The sequence below is a fragment of the Lutra lutra genome, chromosome 12 (assembly GCF_902655055.1).
Source record: "Lutra lutra chromosome 12, mLutLut1.2, whole genome shotgun sequence".
Classification (NCBI taxonomy): domain Eukaryota; kingdom Metazoa; phylum Chordata; class Mammalia; order Carnivora; family Mustelidae; genus Lutra; species Lutra lutra.
In genome coordinates, this window is record NC_062289.1 from 57,872,921 (window position 1) to 57,889,687 (window position 16,767).

A 16,767-nucleotide genomic window follows, 5' to 3' on the forward strand; every position below is an offset into this window, starting at 1 on the left:
GTCCAGCCATGAGCTGTGGGGCAGCAGTCCAAGTAAGACAACTTGGGAGTAACCTTGGCCAAGTGTATTGCTGACCACGTCGCCGTATGTTCCTGTACAAAAGCTGTGTTATTCTGAAAATCAAGGAGGTTTATTTTTGGAAGTGCTTCATTTTACTGCGTTTTAGGGGACTAGGCTTCCTTGTCACTTTCTTCATTGACCCCACAATATTTACTTCAGAAGCCTCACAGCCCTCTGTTCTTTGCTTCTACATGGCTCCATAGAGGAACCTACAGGAGTGTCCCAGTGTCAGTGCTCACGACGCTTCACCTTCTTGTGACACACATTTTTAAATTTTCCAATTATGTATCCCAGCTATTTGCAATGAAATGAACCCAGGAGGGTAATTGTTGTAAGAAGGATTTCAGAACTAATAATAACTGATACTGGTTGAACATGGCTAACACACTGTGATACACTAACTTTACATTTGCTATCTAATTGAATTGTCAGAAATACTACGTGAGGAATGGTTTATCTCCATTTTATAGCTGGAGAAACTGGGACTCAGAGAACCAAAGCAATCTGTCTACAGTCACAAAACTAGCTGTGGAAGACTAGGGATGTGCCAAATGTTGGACCCTGTCCACTTCACCACTGCACAAAGCTGCCTTGAAAACCAAAGTTTAATCATTCTCCCTTTAATTGGTTATTTTAATTCAGATGTAAACACATTAATTTCATCTCATTTTAGCTCAATAAACCAACTTTGCTATTTTTAGGGTCTCACGTCTGTTGGATGAAGGCCAGTGGTGGCTCGGAAAATTGGTGTGCAGGGGGGTATATCTTTCAGCAATAGGAAATTCATAGTCTATCCCATTTTCCAGTGGTTTGATAATCCTACATTGGTCCAGAAAGAACCGTGTCTTACATTTTATGTGTCCTTTCAAGTGATAAAAATAACTTTATGTAATGGGAAATTATATCTTGGCACCAGCATTGTGTTAGCCTTTGGGGTTTGCTGTCAGCCATGCCTGCTTTTGCCTTTATGTTTGGTTATATCTTCAGTGCCAGTGGTTGTTTTGTAAACCAGATCTTATTTAACCAGCATTGAGTTGTTCTGTGGTTGCCTATAGTGATTTTTCACTGTTTAAGATTGCTCTGCAAGACTTTCATCAAAGTGCTATCTAGGTTTCCAGTGGGGAGGGGGGCAATTTTCTCTCAAAATTCATGGTGGTTTCTTTCTGTCTGAATATTATTAGTGCTACTGCTGTTTGAGCCCATTCCTCCTGTACTGATACTATCTTCTATGTCAGAATTAGGGTTTGCAACCAACGGGAAATAGTTCCCATTGATGTTTGCATAGTCTTCTAACATTCCTCACCCCAAATTGGAAAGTTGTTAGTCTTATGTGCTCTTAAACAAATCCACTTTGTTTCTGAACTTGTTGAAGCTGAGTAGGAGGGAAGTATAAATTACCAGTTGTTGTCAAGGTGAAATATTGAGTTAGTGCTATATCTTTGTAATGAGTTTCTGCTCTCAGTGGAATGTTTAATTGACCAGTTCTGTTAAAGTGTTACAGAAGATGGTGTCCAGGGTCACTAATTTCACCATCACGCCTGGAGCTAACAACTGAGACAGAGCTAGGAAGCTGGGAGAGACCTTCTAAACTGGTCTGAGGTCCCTTGACTCTGCCCTATTTAAAATTTTTTTTAGATCAGCGATTCGGAGGCAGACGGAGAATGTGTGCTCATCAAATTGTCAGATAACCCTAAGTCTAGGTAGGGTGACTAACACCCAAATGATAAAATCTGGATTCCAGAAGCTCTCAACAGGCTAGAGTAATGCATGGAAAACAATGAAATGGGGTTTAGTAAGGATCCATGTATAGCCCTATGTTCATTTGTTCACAGGTAGAGCTAAGATAAATGCATATACATTTGAAGAAGCAGTTTGGGCCTTTTTAAAGGGGGGAATTGTCTACAAGGCAAGGATGCATTCCTAAATTTTCAGAACGCCTCACCTTTTCAAAGCTGTCTAGCTGTCTCGAAGATTGTAGATTTTATGTAAGCATTGGGATGGAAGCTGGTCCAGGTGACCTCTAACACTTGTCTCTACCTCTGAGTTTATACAATTGCTATTTTATTTTTTTTCTTGCTGCCTGGGCATACACTATAGACACAGTGCAATAATATTCTTATTTTTGGATTTTCTTGACCAGAACCCTTGATTGTCATCATTGGAAAGTAATTATAATTAATAGTTTTAATTAACATAAGTAATAACATTTTATATAATGCATATCAGAATTTTAATAATAATATGATCAGTATAATCACTCCCTTTCACAATGTGAAATACTGGTGAAAAGATTTAATACTGTAATAACTCAAAGTAATAAGAGATATTTAAGAGGATGTGGGTAGGACTGAAAATCGTCAATGTGCCCCAGGATGCTGAAACAGCTGAATTGTTTTGTGAAACTGCATCTTCTTTTATTCTTTGTTTCTTTAAGTAGCTTCATTTCTAGCACCAGAATTAAGCAGATGTTTGCATGGTTAGCTTTGAATTTATTCTTGCCTTTAAAAATTGTGTGGGCTATACACAAATTTATAATCTCTTAATATCAAGACTCAAATCTTCAAAGTATTCAAGTGAAAGTTGATTTTATCTTAGATTAAGAATAATTCTTAGAAAAATATTTTGCAAGCTATGTTCATGGTCTCTACTGCATTTTTCTCCCTGACATTGCACCAGTGTTATGGTGAAAGCATTTCTCCTTTAATTTTTTGGACACATTATTGTGTTTTTCTATTGAAAACATGTTGAATACCTAGGGTAATCCCATTAAAGTTTTGAACACAAGATCGGTTATTCCAAATTCCTGCAAATCTGGAAAATATGAATTATAAATTTGCTTAGGTCTACTTTCATTTGGATTATACACACATCGGATTCTTTGGAGGAGCAGTGTAGCATAACAGTATGGCAAGGCATGGTTAAGACTCAGCTTGGTTAGCACTTAGCATTTTAGGGTACAGTAGGGTCAAGATCCATGGTACCTGGACACAAAGGTCAAATCAAATTCAACATGGTATCAAGTAGGCTTACAGTTACCAGCAATCATCATAGCTTCTTCCAGAGGTCTGTTCTTTGCTTACATTACTTTTCATTCTTTTGCATTTTAGGTGGTTGCCTTTTTGATGAGCCATATAGCACCTGTGGATATAGTCAGGCTGAAGATGATGACTTCAACTGGGAGCAGGTGAACACCTTGACCAAACCAACTTCTGATCCATGGATGCCATCAGGTTTGCTTGTAGTTTTAAAGTTTCTTTCTAAAATCAAAGCTTCCCTAGAGTCTGAATCACAGTAAATATTTATTGGGCATTGGCTGAAAGAATGAGGGTGTTGGTCTTTGAGTGTGACAGCCCAAGGTGGTTAACTAGTGGGAATAGCACAATTAAGGGACTGGTTACAAAGTACAAAGAGTTCACCCTTGTATCTTTTCCTTTAAAGTCTAATTAAAGTGTTTTTCCTTTATCTTTGGGCACACCTGAGCTAGATTAATGGGCATTCCCCAGTTGATCCTTTCCCAAGCAGCAGATATGGGAAATAGATGGATGTCTCTTCTGGCAAATGTGTTTAGTAGGTGGAACTCTAGCTGGGGAATCCAAATAACAAAGCCTCCATTACAAATGGGAGACCTTGGAGAATAACTTTAACCTTGTCAGCCTCCGGGGTCCACTTGGCACCAAAGAGAAAATGGCGATGCATGCATGTGGATACTACTTTTTCTGTAGAAGTCCTTAATAAATTCTCTGATGAGTGAAAGATGTTCGTTCCATTGAACACCAGCAAGAATTCTACTTATTTTGAAGGAAGAGTGGGAAGGTGGTGACAATTGAGCATTAATCACATTGGAACTTGGTCAGGTCATTTTAATGGACACCCTTTGCAGGTGGTGGTGTTGGACAGCACTCTAAGAGTTTAGATTTGCTAATTCATGTTACAAAGGGGTGACATTGTGCCCTAGACAGGATTGAAACAGCAAAACATTATTCTGATTTGGTTTTTAAATAAGACACATTTTTTGCACTTTTTTGTAACTTTTTTGTTCTTTGTTAATGCACACGAATATAGCAATAATTGCATTTAGCAAGTCATCTTGTAAAGGTAGCTTTTAAGTAAGAGGTAGAATTCAATGTCATTCTTCACTAAGCTTTAACAGTTATCATGCCCCCCATGTTCTCTCCCTCTCCTTCCCACATTTATCTCCTTAGGACTTCGAAGAAGGAAAACTGAGCTCCTTGGCACTGTAGCTTTGCTGGACTTCAGACATTTCTAGCTTTTAGTTATTTCCCCTCAGCTGACATTCTTCTATATATGTGTGTGTGGTTTTGAATACAACTTGTGCTTGAATCAGTGGTATTTTCGTTGTTCTTAGAAATTCCAGCTCTTTGCTTTCATGCTTGCCAGGGAGTGGGGACAAAGAAGGGGAGCATGGCAGAGCTCACTGATGTAGAGCTGTCCTTCCCCAAGTAGGCTTCTCACCCCCAAAAGGCCTTTTGGGTGTTGCCTGTTCTCTCTTGGGGATCTAGCCTGTGTCCAGAAAGGCTGGGGATGGCTGTGACCATGATGGTGGGGAGGGTGCCCAGGTTTAGTCGTGGGACAGCTCGCCACGAGAGAGCTCTCAGGCTTTTCTTATTATCTTCTAGTCTGGGTAAAGGAAAAAAAAAAAAAAAGAAAGTTGTAATTTTTCACATTAAGTAGTAGATTTAATTACTGTGGTCCTTTAGGTTGAAGATTATCTTAGAAAAACTGACTTTTACAAAGGAGCCCTGATATTGCAGTATCATTTTCAGCGTTCATGGTTCCATTGTTGTCACATGATGACCTACCTTCCTCTATTAAAGAGGGGGAGGTATCATTTTTTAACACCACCTCATCCTTTCCTTCTTTCTGATTTCCCATAATCGCATCTCACACAAAATTGTCCATGTTCTGAATATAGAAAAGATGGGTTCCTAGCAGAGGCCATTATAAAAATGGTAATAAAGGTCAAAGACCAGTTGTATCCTGGAACAGTCGGTTGGGTAAATGAAAGAACAAAGAGGAAACAACTTCACAGCATCTAGCTTTTGAAGGCTTTTCTGCCTTTGGAAGAATGAAGTGGGGGCATTTAAACATTTTGTTTGAATCTACTCTACTTCTGTTGACTAATGGAATAGGTGGCGATTAATATCAGGCCTTTGTAACTTCAGGTCTCCGAATGTTGTATCTTCCAACATGTTTCTCAGTTTCATCTGATTTTTGGTAGTTACAAAAGGTGTGCCCTCAACCCTGGCCTTCAAATAGGGTACAAGTCACTGTGGGGATGTGCGGGTGGTTGGATGTCAGCAGGTCTGGAGGGAGTTGGGGCAAGACTAGCAGTCCAGTTCCTCTTTCCTCCGACGATGTCAGTGGGCATCAGTCCAGATGAGGTTTCTGAAAATTGGTAGTTGTTCCATCAGCCTTAATTTCTCCCATAACAAAGAACTGCCAATAATGTTATTTTTTTCCCATTCTTATTCATTAAACAAACTTTAGCCATTCAAAAATTCCTCTGAGTCCTACTGTATGCTAATCATGATACTGATTACTGTGGGGGGGTGAAAGTTTATAAGAAATGAATCTCTCTACGAACTTATGTACTTGTGAAAGAGAGTTACAAAAAATACAACCAGTGAACATTCTAAATCCTATATTAATTATTAAGTGTTGCATAGACTGGCAGTGTTTTAAGAGCAGCAGCTCCTGTGTTATTAAGGATATGGACTGGTGCTCAGCTGACCTTTCCACCTATAGTCAGAAGTTAAATTCTCAATGAAATTTCATTGTTAGAAATAAGGAAATAGGGGTGCCTGGGGGGCTTAGTCAGTTAAGTGTCTGCCTTCGGCTCAGGTCATGATCCCAGGGCCCTGGGATCCAGCCCCATGTCCCCTTGTCTAGGCTTTCTACTCAGCAGGGAGTCTGCTTCTCTTTCTCTCCCTCTGCCCCATCCCCAGGCTCATGTTCTCTCTCTCTCTCTCTCTCTCACTCTCTCAAATAAATAAATAAATAAATAAATAAATATTTTTAAAAAGAGAAGAACTTTTAAAAAAGGAGAAATAAGGAAATATCTTCTTAAAAACTTTGCATATAGTATTCCGTGGTATTGATTTTAAAACAGACTTTCCAATATGTATAGATAATACAGCCATGAGTTGCTTTAAGTACTATTTAGTTACAAGGCTTTTCTCCTCCTCCTCCTTTGGCATTAACATACATTAGAGGATTTATTTATTTCAAAAACAAATTCCAAAGCTGGCCATCTCGGGCTAAAACAGAAATCAGTTTTATGAATCAGTCAGGGTAAATGGGTAACAAAATCAGATACAACCAGTGCCTCCTGAGGGCTGATTTCTTTAAACCTTTATTTACCATATAGTTGGATTTGTTCTCACATTCTATTTGAATATGTTCTGTCGTGTGTGGGATGGTTCTGTGATGCCTTAATCCAAGGGTTGGCGTCCTGTGTCCTATAAGCAATCCAGCCTGCTGCTGGTTTTGCAGGTGGCCCAAAAGCCAAGAATGGTTTTTACATTTTTAAATGGTTGAAAGAAAAATCTAAATAATAATATTTTGTGACACGTGAAATTCAAATTTCAGCGTCCATCAACAAAGTTTTACTGGCATGGAGTCTTGTGTATTTGTTCAATATCGTCTGTGATTGGTTTTCAAGCCACACTGTAGGGCTCACTAAGCCTAGATATTTACTGTCTGTCTGGTCCTTTATGGAAAAATTTTGCTGACCCCTGTCTTAGACCATTTTGCCATCAGCCTGTGATTGTTGCCTTGAACTCAGTTTACATAGTTATTGCTTCTGGAATCGTTATTATTAATACCCAAGTACTATTTCATATTTTCTTTTACTTTCAGATGATATATTTTCCAAACTTTAGACCATTAAAATCAGTAAGAAAAAACCATGATAATTAAGGACTTCCTCTTTCTCATAAATTTGCTTTCTATGAAAAAGCTTTGTGATTTTTCTTTATTGTTTAATACCATCATCCTTCTGGGACTTTGGTGATTCTAATAAACGAATAACCCATCAATATGATTTTTAAAGTTATGAAAGTGAAAGACTGAAATTTTTACTCTAAATTTGCTCTAATTAAAATTTTACTTTTTCTGGGTTTTTTTAAAAAAAATCAATGCATGAGTGTGTGTACAGTTTGTTTCTCTGGATCTTCATGTATAAGGTTATTTTTAGTCACATTTAAAAAATTTAAATACAGTCTGGAGCTTTATATAAGCTGACTTGATAACTACTCTAAGGCTGTGAGATTGGCTCTAGAAATACATATTTAGAGCAAATAAAGACCAAATGCCATTTAAATTTTTGTATTTGAAGTTGACGTTTATGTTCCAGATTATTGCAACTAGCTTGAAACTGTGCTCCACGTGGTTTCTCTTTATTGGTGTGTGGTTCATTTCCTATCAGCTGATCTCCATTAACAATGGGGAATTTTCTTGAGCTTTAGCATAAGGATTGCTACTTTGAGCACAAGCACCCTTGATTAAGTAATCACTTAATAACCTGGTCCATTTTGTTAGCACTGTTGTATTCTTTCACTTTCTGTACTGTCGTACGTGGTGTAATTATCAGAGTAGATTAAGAAGTATTGAATAAGAAGTGTTTTATCATGTAAAAGCACCTGCAGGGTTCGACAACTGTTTTTATATTTTTATATGTTTTTATATTTCCTTAAAGGATTTTGTTTGTACCTTCACACTCAAGTTCTATAAAATGGGTATTTAACAAGTTCCATGTCTGATGGGTAAGAAAATGCAAATTTATCTTATGCAAAAAATAAAAAAATAAACAATAAATAAATAAACCTCTTTGTAAACCCCTTCATAATAGTAAAAATGTAAAGATAGCTTATAACCATAGCTATCATTTGATAACTCATTACATTAACTTATGTTTATACCTGATGTGATCCCCTTAAGACATCATAACCTCCAGCAGAGGCCAAATTTAGTGAATTTGGTTCCCAGTGCTAGGAAAACTTAACAGGAAGTGTAGCGTGTAACCAGGGAAAGCTCATGGAGTCTTCCACACTTAGTTTATAAGTTACAAACTGGGAACTATGATGTTTCTGATCTTCACAGAGACACTATGACTAGGGACTGAGTCATTTCTGTGGTTGCCCCTATGAAAGGCAGGGAGAAGGAGGGAGGTGGGGGATGGAGAGGCAATATACGCTTTGAGCGGGATGGCCCAGAGAATAGAAAAAATGACCTCATCTATTTATGTAGGGTCAGTTTCACATTTGGGAGAGGATGGGTTAACAGACAAAGGAATTGGGAGTTTCCTCTGTGGGTGCGTTCCTTAGGCCTATTTCCCTCTTGCTAGGGAAGCCTTCCCTATTTATTCCCACTTCAGGGCTTATGCAAGATTTAGTGAGTGAGGAAGAAAAGAAGACTATGGGGTTGAAAAGGCATTTTTTCCTCCTTAAATTTCAATGTGTATCTAGTGAGTATTATCTTTGGCATGGAATATTCAGACAGTTGTCTAATTATCTCATTCATTCTTTGAATCTGTCAACATTCAACAAATATTTACTTAACACCTGCAATGTGCTAGTCATTGTTATTCATCACATTGGGATTCATCACTGAGTGAGCCAAGTAAGGACCCCTCCCTGAAGCACCTTTCATCCTCAGTCTGGTAACATGGTTCTTGGATTGCCAAAAGATTCTAACCTATAAGATCACGTATTCCCTGATGTATTAATGACTTTCTGGAATTGAATACTTAAAAAGTCATGCAAAATTCGGTCCCTCAGACTCAGCATGCTATAGCATCAAATTAAGCTTTCTTGGATGTTTTATCCCTTCAAAAAAGTAAAAACAAGAGCAAAAGAAAGTCTATATTGCAGGCAAGTGGCAGCCGAGTACCCTCTGATCATTTTCCTTTCTCAAAGGAATCCCATACATGTAAACGACTCTGAGCAGTTAACATCATTTGCTTCTTTGCTCTGTGTCTTTGATCCTCATGAGGACCCTGAAAGACTGGGAAGCATTGTCTCTCTTTTGTGTCTTAGGAGACTCAATTTCAGAGAAGTGAAACCTGCTCCAGACTTACGGGTTAGAGAGCCAGCTCCCAGTTTTGCTCTTCTGACTACTGAGGAGTCAACTTCCCATGAGCACATGGACCTAGCGAGGAGATGGTCTTCATCCCAGGGGGTTGCTTTCTGGATCTTCTGAAAATGAACACGAAGGCCTCTCCATTGTGGGGGCTGCGAGTCCACCCAGGTCAGATGCTGGCTCTGTCACGTTGTAGTTATTGATCTGGAACAGCTTCTTAAGCTGTTGGTTTCCCAGCCTCCTCATCAGTGAACTCTTCGTGCGTGCTGGAGCTGCTCTAGTAAGATCTGTCCCCTTGCTGGTTATAGCCTGCGGGGTAGGCAGGCAGGAGCTCATAGGCAGAGACATACATTGTGATGGTGGGATGTGCTGAGGGTTGTACAGAAAAGCTACATCAGGATAAGGGCATAGCAGGTGAAGGAAGCAGGAGACAGGACCAGCCTCTCTGCAGAGTTGATCTGGGAGCAGAGATGGGGATTCCACTGAGGACAAGGAGAACATGGAGGTTGAGTCATGTGGGCAGAGTGAAGGGCAGGAACCAAGCCCGGGGGCAGAGGTGAGCTCTGCTGGATGGAGTGAGATGGTCAGTCTTACGTGATCCTGAAGGCTGTGCAAATGTGTTTAGAACCTACCTCATAAGATTGTTGACCAGGTGAGACAAGATAATCGACTTTGGGAACTTGGCCTCATAACTGGCCCAGCAAAGTATGCAAGAAATGTACTTCTTTTATTATTATTAAGTAATTTTTCAGGAGCAATTTGGTATGAATTCATCTCTTAGCTTAATTTGGACTCTGAGTCAAGTTCATGCCAAGTTCTTATTGTCTCTTCTAAATGATACTGAATAAGAAGCAGAAGATATAGACCTTCATATAATTTTTGAATGGATTAAAAAAGCAAGCTGAAAGAAGTCCATTAAAGTACTGACAATATTTATTTCAGGATGGGAGGATTGGGGGTAATTGCTTTATCATTTCTATGTCACACATTTTCTTTAGGGTCAAGTATAACTTTATGATCAAAAGTAACAAATTTTTTAGGGGATGTCATTAAGTTGTCATCTTTTGTATCAATTCTGAATGTTTCCAGTCATCGAACTCAGAAAATACAAACAACTTCATTGTCCCTAGGAACCTCATTCAAGGGTCCCATTGAGAAATGCCTGCCCATCATCCAGATGTAGGACAGTAGTTGATGGTCTCTCCTTCATTTATCTCACTCTGGTCGGTTTGGTGAGGCTTGGGTTGGGTTTCCAGTTAAACAGTGAATGATGAGACACAGTGAAAGAGATTGGACTGGAGTTGTATTCTCTATTATAAATGATAAATTCTCTGTTATAAATTATAAAATTTAGAAAAATAGCATTAAAAAAGCCCATTTCAGATCAGTGATCTCTGGAGAGTTCTTAATTAAACAGGATGGGGCTCTGGGTAGTCTCACTTTAACATGGGTATAAAAAACATAAACTTTACCATTTTAACGGTTTTTAAGGGTTCAGTGGTACTAAGTACACTCACATGGTTGTGCAACCATCTCCACCATCCATCTCTAGGACTTTTTTTTAAATCTTTCCAATCTGAAACTCTGCACCCATGAGACACTACCCTCTCCCCTCCCCTCCATTCCCTCCTCCACCCAGAACCTGGTAACCACCATTCTACTTCTTGTCTCTGACTTTGATGACTCTGGAGCCCTTCATAGAAGTGGAATCACATAGTATTTGTCCTTGTGTGTGTCTGGCTTTTATCACTTGACATAATGTTTTAAATGATTCAGTTTTCATATGCAAAGACTTTCAAGATCAGGGTAGTCTTGTTTTTTGTTTTGTTTTGCTTTTAGAAAAGTGTCTTGATTTTTAATAAATAATTGTTTCAAGAGGTCCAGGGGCCATTGTAATATATATGATAGCTTATTTCAATCATTTATATTCAGTGTTCAACAACTGTTCTCCTTTAAATTTGTTCTAAATTCTCATCTTGGCTGATTGGAAACCGTAACAAAAATTAAGAATGGGGTCTAGCTATTTTTAACTATTTCTTAAAAAGATACAAATGAGCCTGTATATATAAATACGTGTTTTTTTTTCTCTCGATAGTTTAATATTATATTTGCAGCATAAATTAAATACGTGTTTTTAAAATAGGTTCATTCCTTGCCTGATTTCCTGTAAAATTGTATGACATCATAAGAGTTATGTGAAGCCGAGGAATGAAATAAATAGACCAATCATGAGAGAGGTTGTAAATCTCTCAGAATCTGAACAGAGGAAGGGATCCGAGAAGGGTTCAGAGTAGGCTGTGGGGCTGTGATGTTAACCAGCCTGAGAAAATCACACTGAGGAGCTGGTTAGCTCTCACATATGCTGTGCTCCCTGTGCAAGGCCCCCTGGCGTTGGGCACGGCCAGAGTGTTGGAAAAGAGGAGCTCACTTTGGCACAGGAGTCAAAAGAAAGGCCTGTGGACTTTGATAGGAAACTCAGTGTGGGTCTTTGGTATGCAGATTTCTCATCTGCCTGCAAGGGCAGCAGACTGGGGTGGGCTGACTGGAAAACAGTTTCTCTAGACACCAGAGAGCCTGAGGCCTGAAGGAGACAAGCCAGCTGGGCTTTGAGATAACAGTAGTAGTTTTGCTTTATGGAGGGCAGGATCTTTGGGTCAAAAGGGTTTTGAGTGGGCTACTAATATACTGGCTTACGTGGCCTGTGGTAGGTTAGGTTGCCCTTGCACAGTGCAGAGAGGGCCTTGGAAATTCTTTGTGGCCCCAGGGCTCTGGGTCACCCCATCTCCTGCTGCCCATGTCCTCACAGATGCAGGCTCCCAGTTACGTGCCCCTGAGACTTTCCACGGCCCTTGGAGTCCAAGAGATGAATAATTTTTTTTTATTATTATTCTTTTTACCTGAAGACCAGGAAGAGATGGAAGTCCTCTTTGGGAGCTCCAGCTGTGTGTGAGGCCCTGGGGAGGTTTGTTCTGGGCACTGAGCATAGAGCCACAAACTGTGCCCCATCTTCCAGGAGATGTAGAAGTGGGGGTGGCCAGTGCTCTGGGTCGGGGAAGGGGACAGGCTGCTGCCCAGACAGAGACTGGTGGGTAGGTGAGGGTGAGCAGCGGGCCTCCTGGAGGAAGGGCCATGACAGGGGCCATGAGAGCATGAAGCATGAGGCCAGAGCAGGTGGGCATGCGTGGCTGAACGAACAGCCTGTCCGAAGGCCGTGAGCGGAGGCTGGGGAGCAAATGCACCCATAGTACAGCTCAGGAAGTTGCAAAGACATCATAGCCCGGAGGAAGAAAGACTCTTAGAGGCTGTCCTGAGCTGGTGAGAATGCAAAGCATGGGGGTCATTTGTTGATTTCTGGCAAAGGAGGACAAAAGACATTATTTGACTGTGAGTACAAAGAGGAAAATTCAAAATTTCTCATTAGACGATATCAGGAAGAGATGACATGAGGAAATTTGGTTAGTAAATAAGTACCACAAAGTGTATGACTATGTAGGAGAAGTGTCCTTGTTCTCAGGAGATCAATGCTGAAATGTGTAGGGGTGTCTGGGTATTGGTGTAGAAAAAATGTATGCATGTGTACATGCCAATGTGGTAAGATGTTACCACGTGGTAAGGAGAGAATGCCAACGTGGTAAGATGTTAACAATCGTTAAATCTGGGTCAGGTGTCTATAAGTATTTATTGCACTGCTTTTTCAACCGTTCTGTAGTTTTGAAACCAGGCATAATGTGCAGTATGCACGGGGACGAAGGAAAGGCCACCAGAATGCGGTACACCAACTTGGGGCAGTGCCAAAGCAACGATTATACACGGCTGCATTGTAGGCCAAATGCTATCCTGTCACATCGCATTGAAAATATTTATATTTATATTTTGAAAACCAGAGTTGACCTATGTCTTCCCTTTCTGAGCATATCAGGATGACTCCTTGTCTTTATTGGAGAGGGTTCGTGGAGACTTGCGGTGGCTGAGAGTGACTAACTCCAGGGATGTCATTTCAGGACTCTCTAAAATAGGACACATGCTTTACACCGTGGTCTTATGCCTCTGTGAGCGTACCCAGTATAAAGGTCATTATCCTATTGGTAGATATTTTGGTAGCTAACTGAAACTTTGTAAGAAGATGCAGAAGGAATTATTAAATTTTATTTTTGGATACATGTCTGCATTCATTTGTATCCTGTCCATTATATGGGGCTGAATATAGAAAAAAAAAATCATACAGCATTTCTTGGCAAACCCCATCAAACTATTGTGCAGACCATTATTTTATATAAGTGGCCTTTAATGCAGAGTTGGCTGATACTTGATTCTAGGAGATTGTGATCAATTATATCTTAAAGTGATATTTAAAAGCTTAATGGTTGAAAGAGAAATAAATATAGCTATTTAATTCATCGTCAGCTGGACAATCAAGATGCTTCTCTCTGGTGGGTGGACAGATTGAGACAACTGATGATGTAGCAGAAAGAGGTGGAATCGGCTCTGTGGGATAGCATGTGACTGTAGCTGCATTCTTAGAGAGGGCGTCCTTGGAAATGTGTTTCTCACGTGGCCTGTCCTTACTTGCATGCTTTATGTTGTCTGATATGGGGTTGTTTTTTAATTTTACCTTTCCCAGTTCCTTTTAGGGAACTTGAAAGAGACATCTTTTCTATTTACTCTGTTACCCGTAGAACATGTACAAAATATTGAAATCCTTGGCTTCTGACTTGGAGACGTAGACTGGGTTTGATTCAGTGCATTTTATTTTTTATTTTTTATTTTTTTTAAAGATTTTATTTATTTATTTGACAGAGAGAGAGAGAGAGAGAGAGATCACAAGTAGGCAGAGAGGCAGGCAGAGAGAGGGGGAAGCAGGCTCACTGCTGAGCAGAGAGCCCGATGCGGGGCTCTATCCCAGGACCCTGAGATCATGACCTGAGCCGAAGGCAGAGGCTTAATCCACTGAGCCACCCAGGTGCCCCAGATTCAGTGCATTTTAAAGCAGATCGACATCAGTGAGGCTTCTCACCCTCATCCTGGGAAATTATACAATATCTCTTATAGTCATTCCTTTTCATGCTGTTTTCTCTTTCCATCTCCGCGGATTGCGATACTCATCCCACTAAACACACATCTTGTGAAAATGGTGTCACCTCCCCAATTGTACTTGATAAACACAACGTGCCTTAATTCCTCCTGATGGTCCTGGCTCACTGTGAAGTGACAGGTTGCAATTTGCCAGCAGGTCAACGACCCAGCTGATGACAAGTGACCTTTCTAACACTGCAATCAATGCTTGTTATTTGGGAAACAAAATGATACAGTTTGTATTTTTCAGCAGATGGGTCATTGGGTCAGCCCACCATTGACATGTGAATTTGTTACTTGGGCTGGGTGAGTCAGTTCAGACAGGAATGTGAATTTATTTGCATTGATCGGGGTCTTGCTCTTAAGAGAAGGTGTTGGACATTTGTTAGTGGCACAAATTATAAATAATTGGTTTTACATGTCCGTCAAACAAAGACTTTTAGAAAGCCTGTTTTACACAATAGTATTATATGCTAGCTTAGGCGAGTATACAGTATGTTTTGTTCAGAGTTGATGTTTCTCAATTACTGTGGAAGAAAATCTTAAACTTGTGAATTCGTATCTGTCATATATAAATACTTCTTCACGTGTTTCCTGAAATGTGTTTCCTGAAGCCCCATGAGTACATGGCCATGTGGCTGAACTATTCAGGAAAAGATTCTGGGAAGACATGAGCTGTCTGAAGAGGTAGGAGTTAGTAGTGTTGTTGAATAACTGCTTTCAGCTTTCACCTTCTAGAAACATGGGAGGATTGTGTGTTTCTGTCCCCTTTGATTTCAGTGTGGCTACACCTGATTTGGCTGGTGAAATGTGAGTAGAAGTGACACGTGTCACTTTCAGGCAGAGCTCCTACAACCAGTTTGAGATTCCCCATGTTCTCTTCCCTTTTCCTGTCTTGTGGAGCATTGGGATGCTTTTAGCCTGGGTGCCTGAGGGAGGAAATGGAGCAATGACTCCCCCTCCCCCAGCTCCACCCCACAACTCACTCAGCTCAGCCGACTGCAGGTAGCCACGCGCCTGAGGGAGACAGAAACTTCCTGGTGTTACACCACAGAGATTTTGCGGTTGTGTGTTGAGTGGTTCTCAAACTCTTTGGTCTGAGGGCCCCTTTACACTCTGAAAAAAAAAATTTTCTGAAACATTTAAAGAGCTTTTGTTCATGTGGGTTTTGTTTATATTTTCTGGATTAGAAATTAAAACGGAGCAATTTTGAAAACAGTGCATGAGCACACATTCCATTAGCCTCCAGCGCAGTGAGGTACATCTGTGACTAAATGAGAATGAAATGGGAATAATAAAGTCAAATAATGTCATGTTACTCTCATGAAAACTGTTTTGACCTTGTGGATTCCCTGAAAGGGTCGTGGGGATTACAGGGTCCCTGGAAGACACTCTGAGAGCCCCTGATTTAGACTATCTTAAGTGAAATGCCTTCCTTGGCAATTTCGTATTAAAGGCTCAGACAGCTTTCAGGGGGAAAGAAAGGAGGGAAAAAGGTTCTGGAAATATTGTCAAAAGGGTATCTCTGAGTGTCATAACTCACTTTTTATTTTTGAATAAAGACAATATGAATACTTCATTCCTATTTTTAAAAGGTATTTGTTAGTATAAATATACTATATATTTAAATCAGTGCATGAATACATAAAATATTTATTATTTTTACATTATTAAATAAAAATATAAAAATATATAAATATAAAAATAAGTATTTTATTTAAAATAAAACAAAACCCCAAATTACCTTGTACAAAAATCATACAATGAAAATCATGAATTTTATAAATTCTGTGAAGGCCAAGTTTATGAAATATCATGCTCTAAAAAAATTTGAAAGTAGGATTAACCTTCCTATATTTGAAATTGTTTGGGCAGAGGCTTTCTGGACAGCAGAGGGTTGGATAAAGTGAATTATTTGAACTTATTCCTATGTAGGAAGGTTGTATAAGTTCATTGGTAGCTCTACTTCTGAGATTCTTAACTGCATAACTGTCATATATACTGTCATGATAAAATAATTTCACCTCCTTTTCTTATGAAATGCTCAGTGTCAAAGTGATGTAAAGATGGCTGACCATTATTCAGGGAGACCTGGAAATTGTGCTCAATTGAAGCTGCATAGGAACCGATAACAAATCCTGCGGGTGAACCTACCAGTCGCGTATCTCCCCGATACCAGCAGCCACATTATGTAAGATGACACATTCATTTCCAAAGACAGGAGTTCGAACAGCATTTGCTTATATTTAAAAAGCGTGATAGATAAACGTTTTCTGAGTTGAATGTTGACACAGCCATGGAAAGAGGTATCAGGGGAATCTGGTGATCTTTAGAGATTTTTCCAGCTCTTATAGATAGTTAATACTTAAGCTTGAGGAAGAAGACAGAAGCAGATGACCTTTCTAGCTCTTTCTAGGACTAGCACCTTTTCTGTTTCAGTAAATACTTGTGAAGCACCTGCTGGGGGCAGCCACTGTTCTTGTATCCTGGAAGATAAAGACCGTCACGGATGACCCAAGTGCAAGGAGGCGATGC

General features: G+C 39.8%; 1 protein-coding gene across 10 annotated transcripts in view; it reads left to right on the forward strand.

Moving 5' to 3' along the window:
- PTPRM (protein tyrosine phosphatase receptor type M) overlaps positions 1-16,767 on the forward strand; it is an 801,682-nt gene that overhangs the window by 189,895 nt on the left and 595,020 nt on the right. For all 10 annotated transcript variants that reach the window (XM_047696721.1, XM_047696710.1, XM_047696714.1 and 7 more), the window contains exon 2: positions 3,168-3,290. In XM_047696721.1, the coding sequence (XP_047552677.1) occupies positions 3,168-3,290 (123 nt within the window). The remainder of the gene's footprint in view (positions 1-3,167; positions 3,291-16,767) is intronic.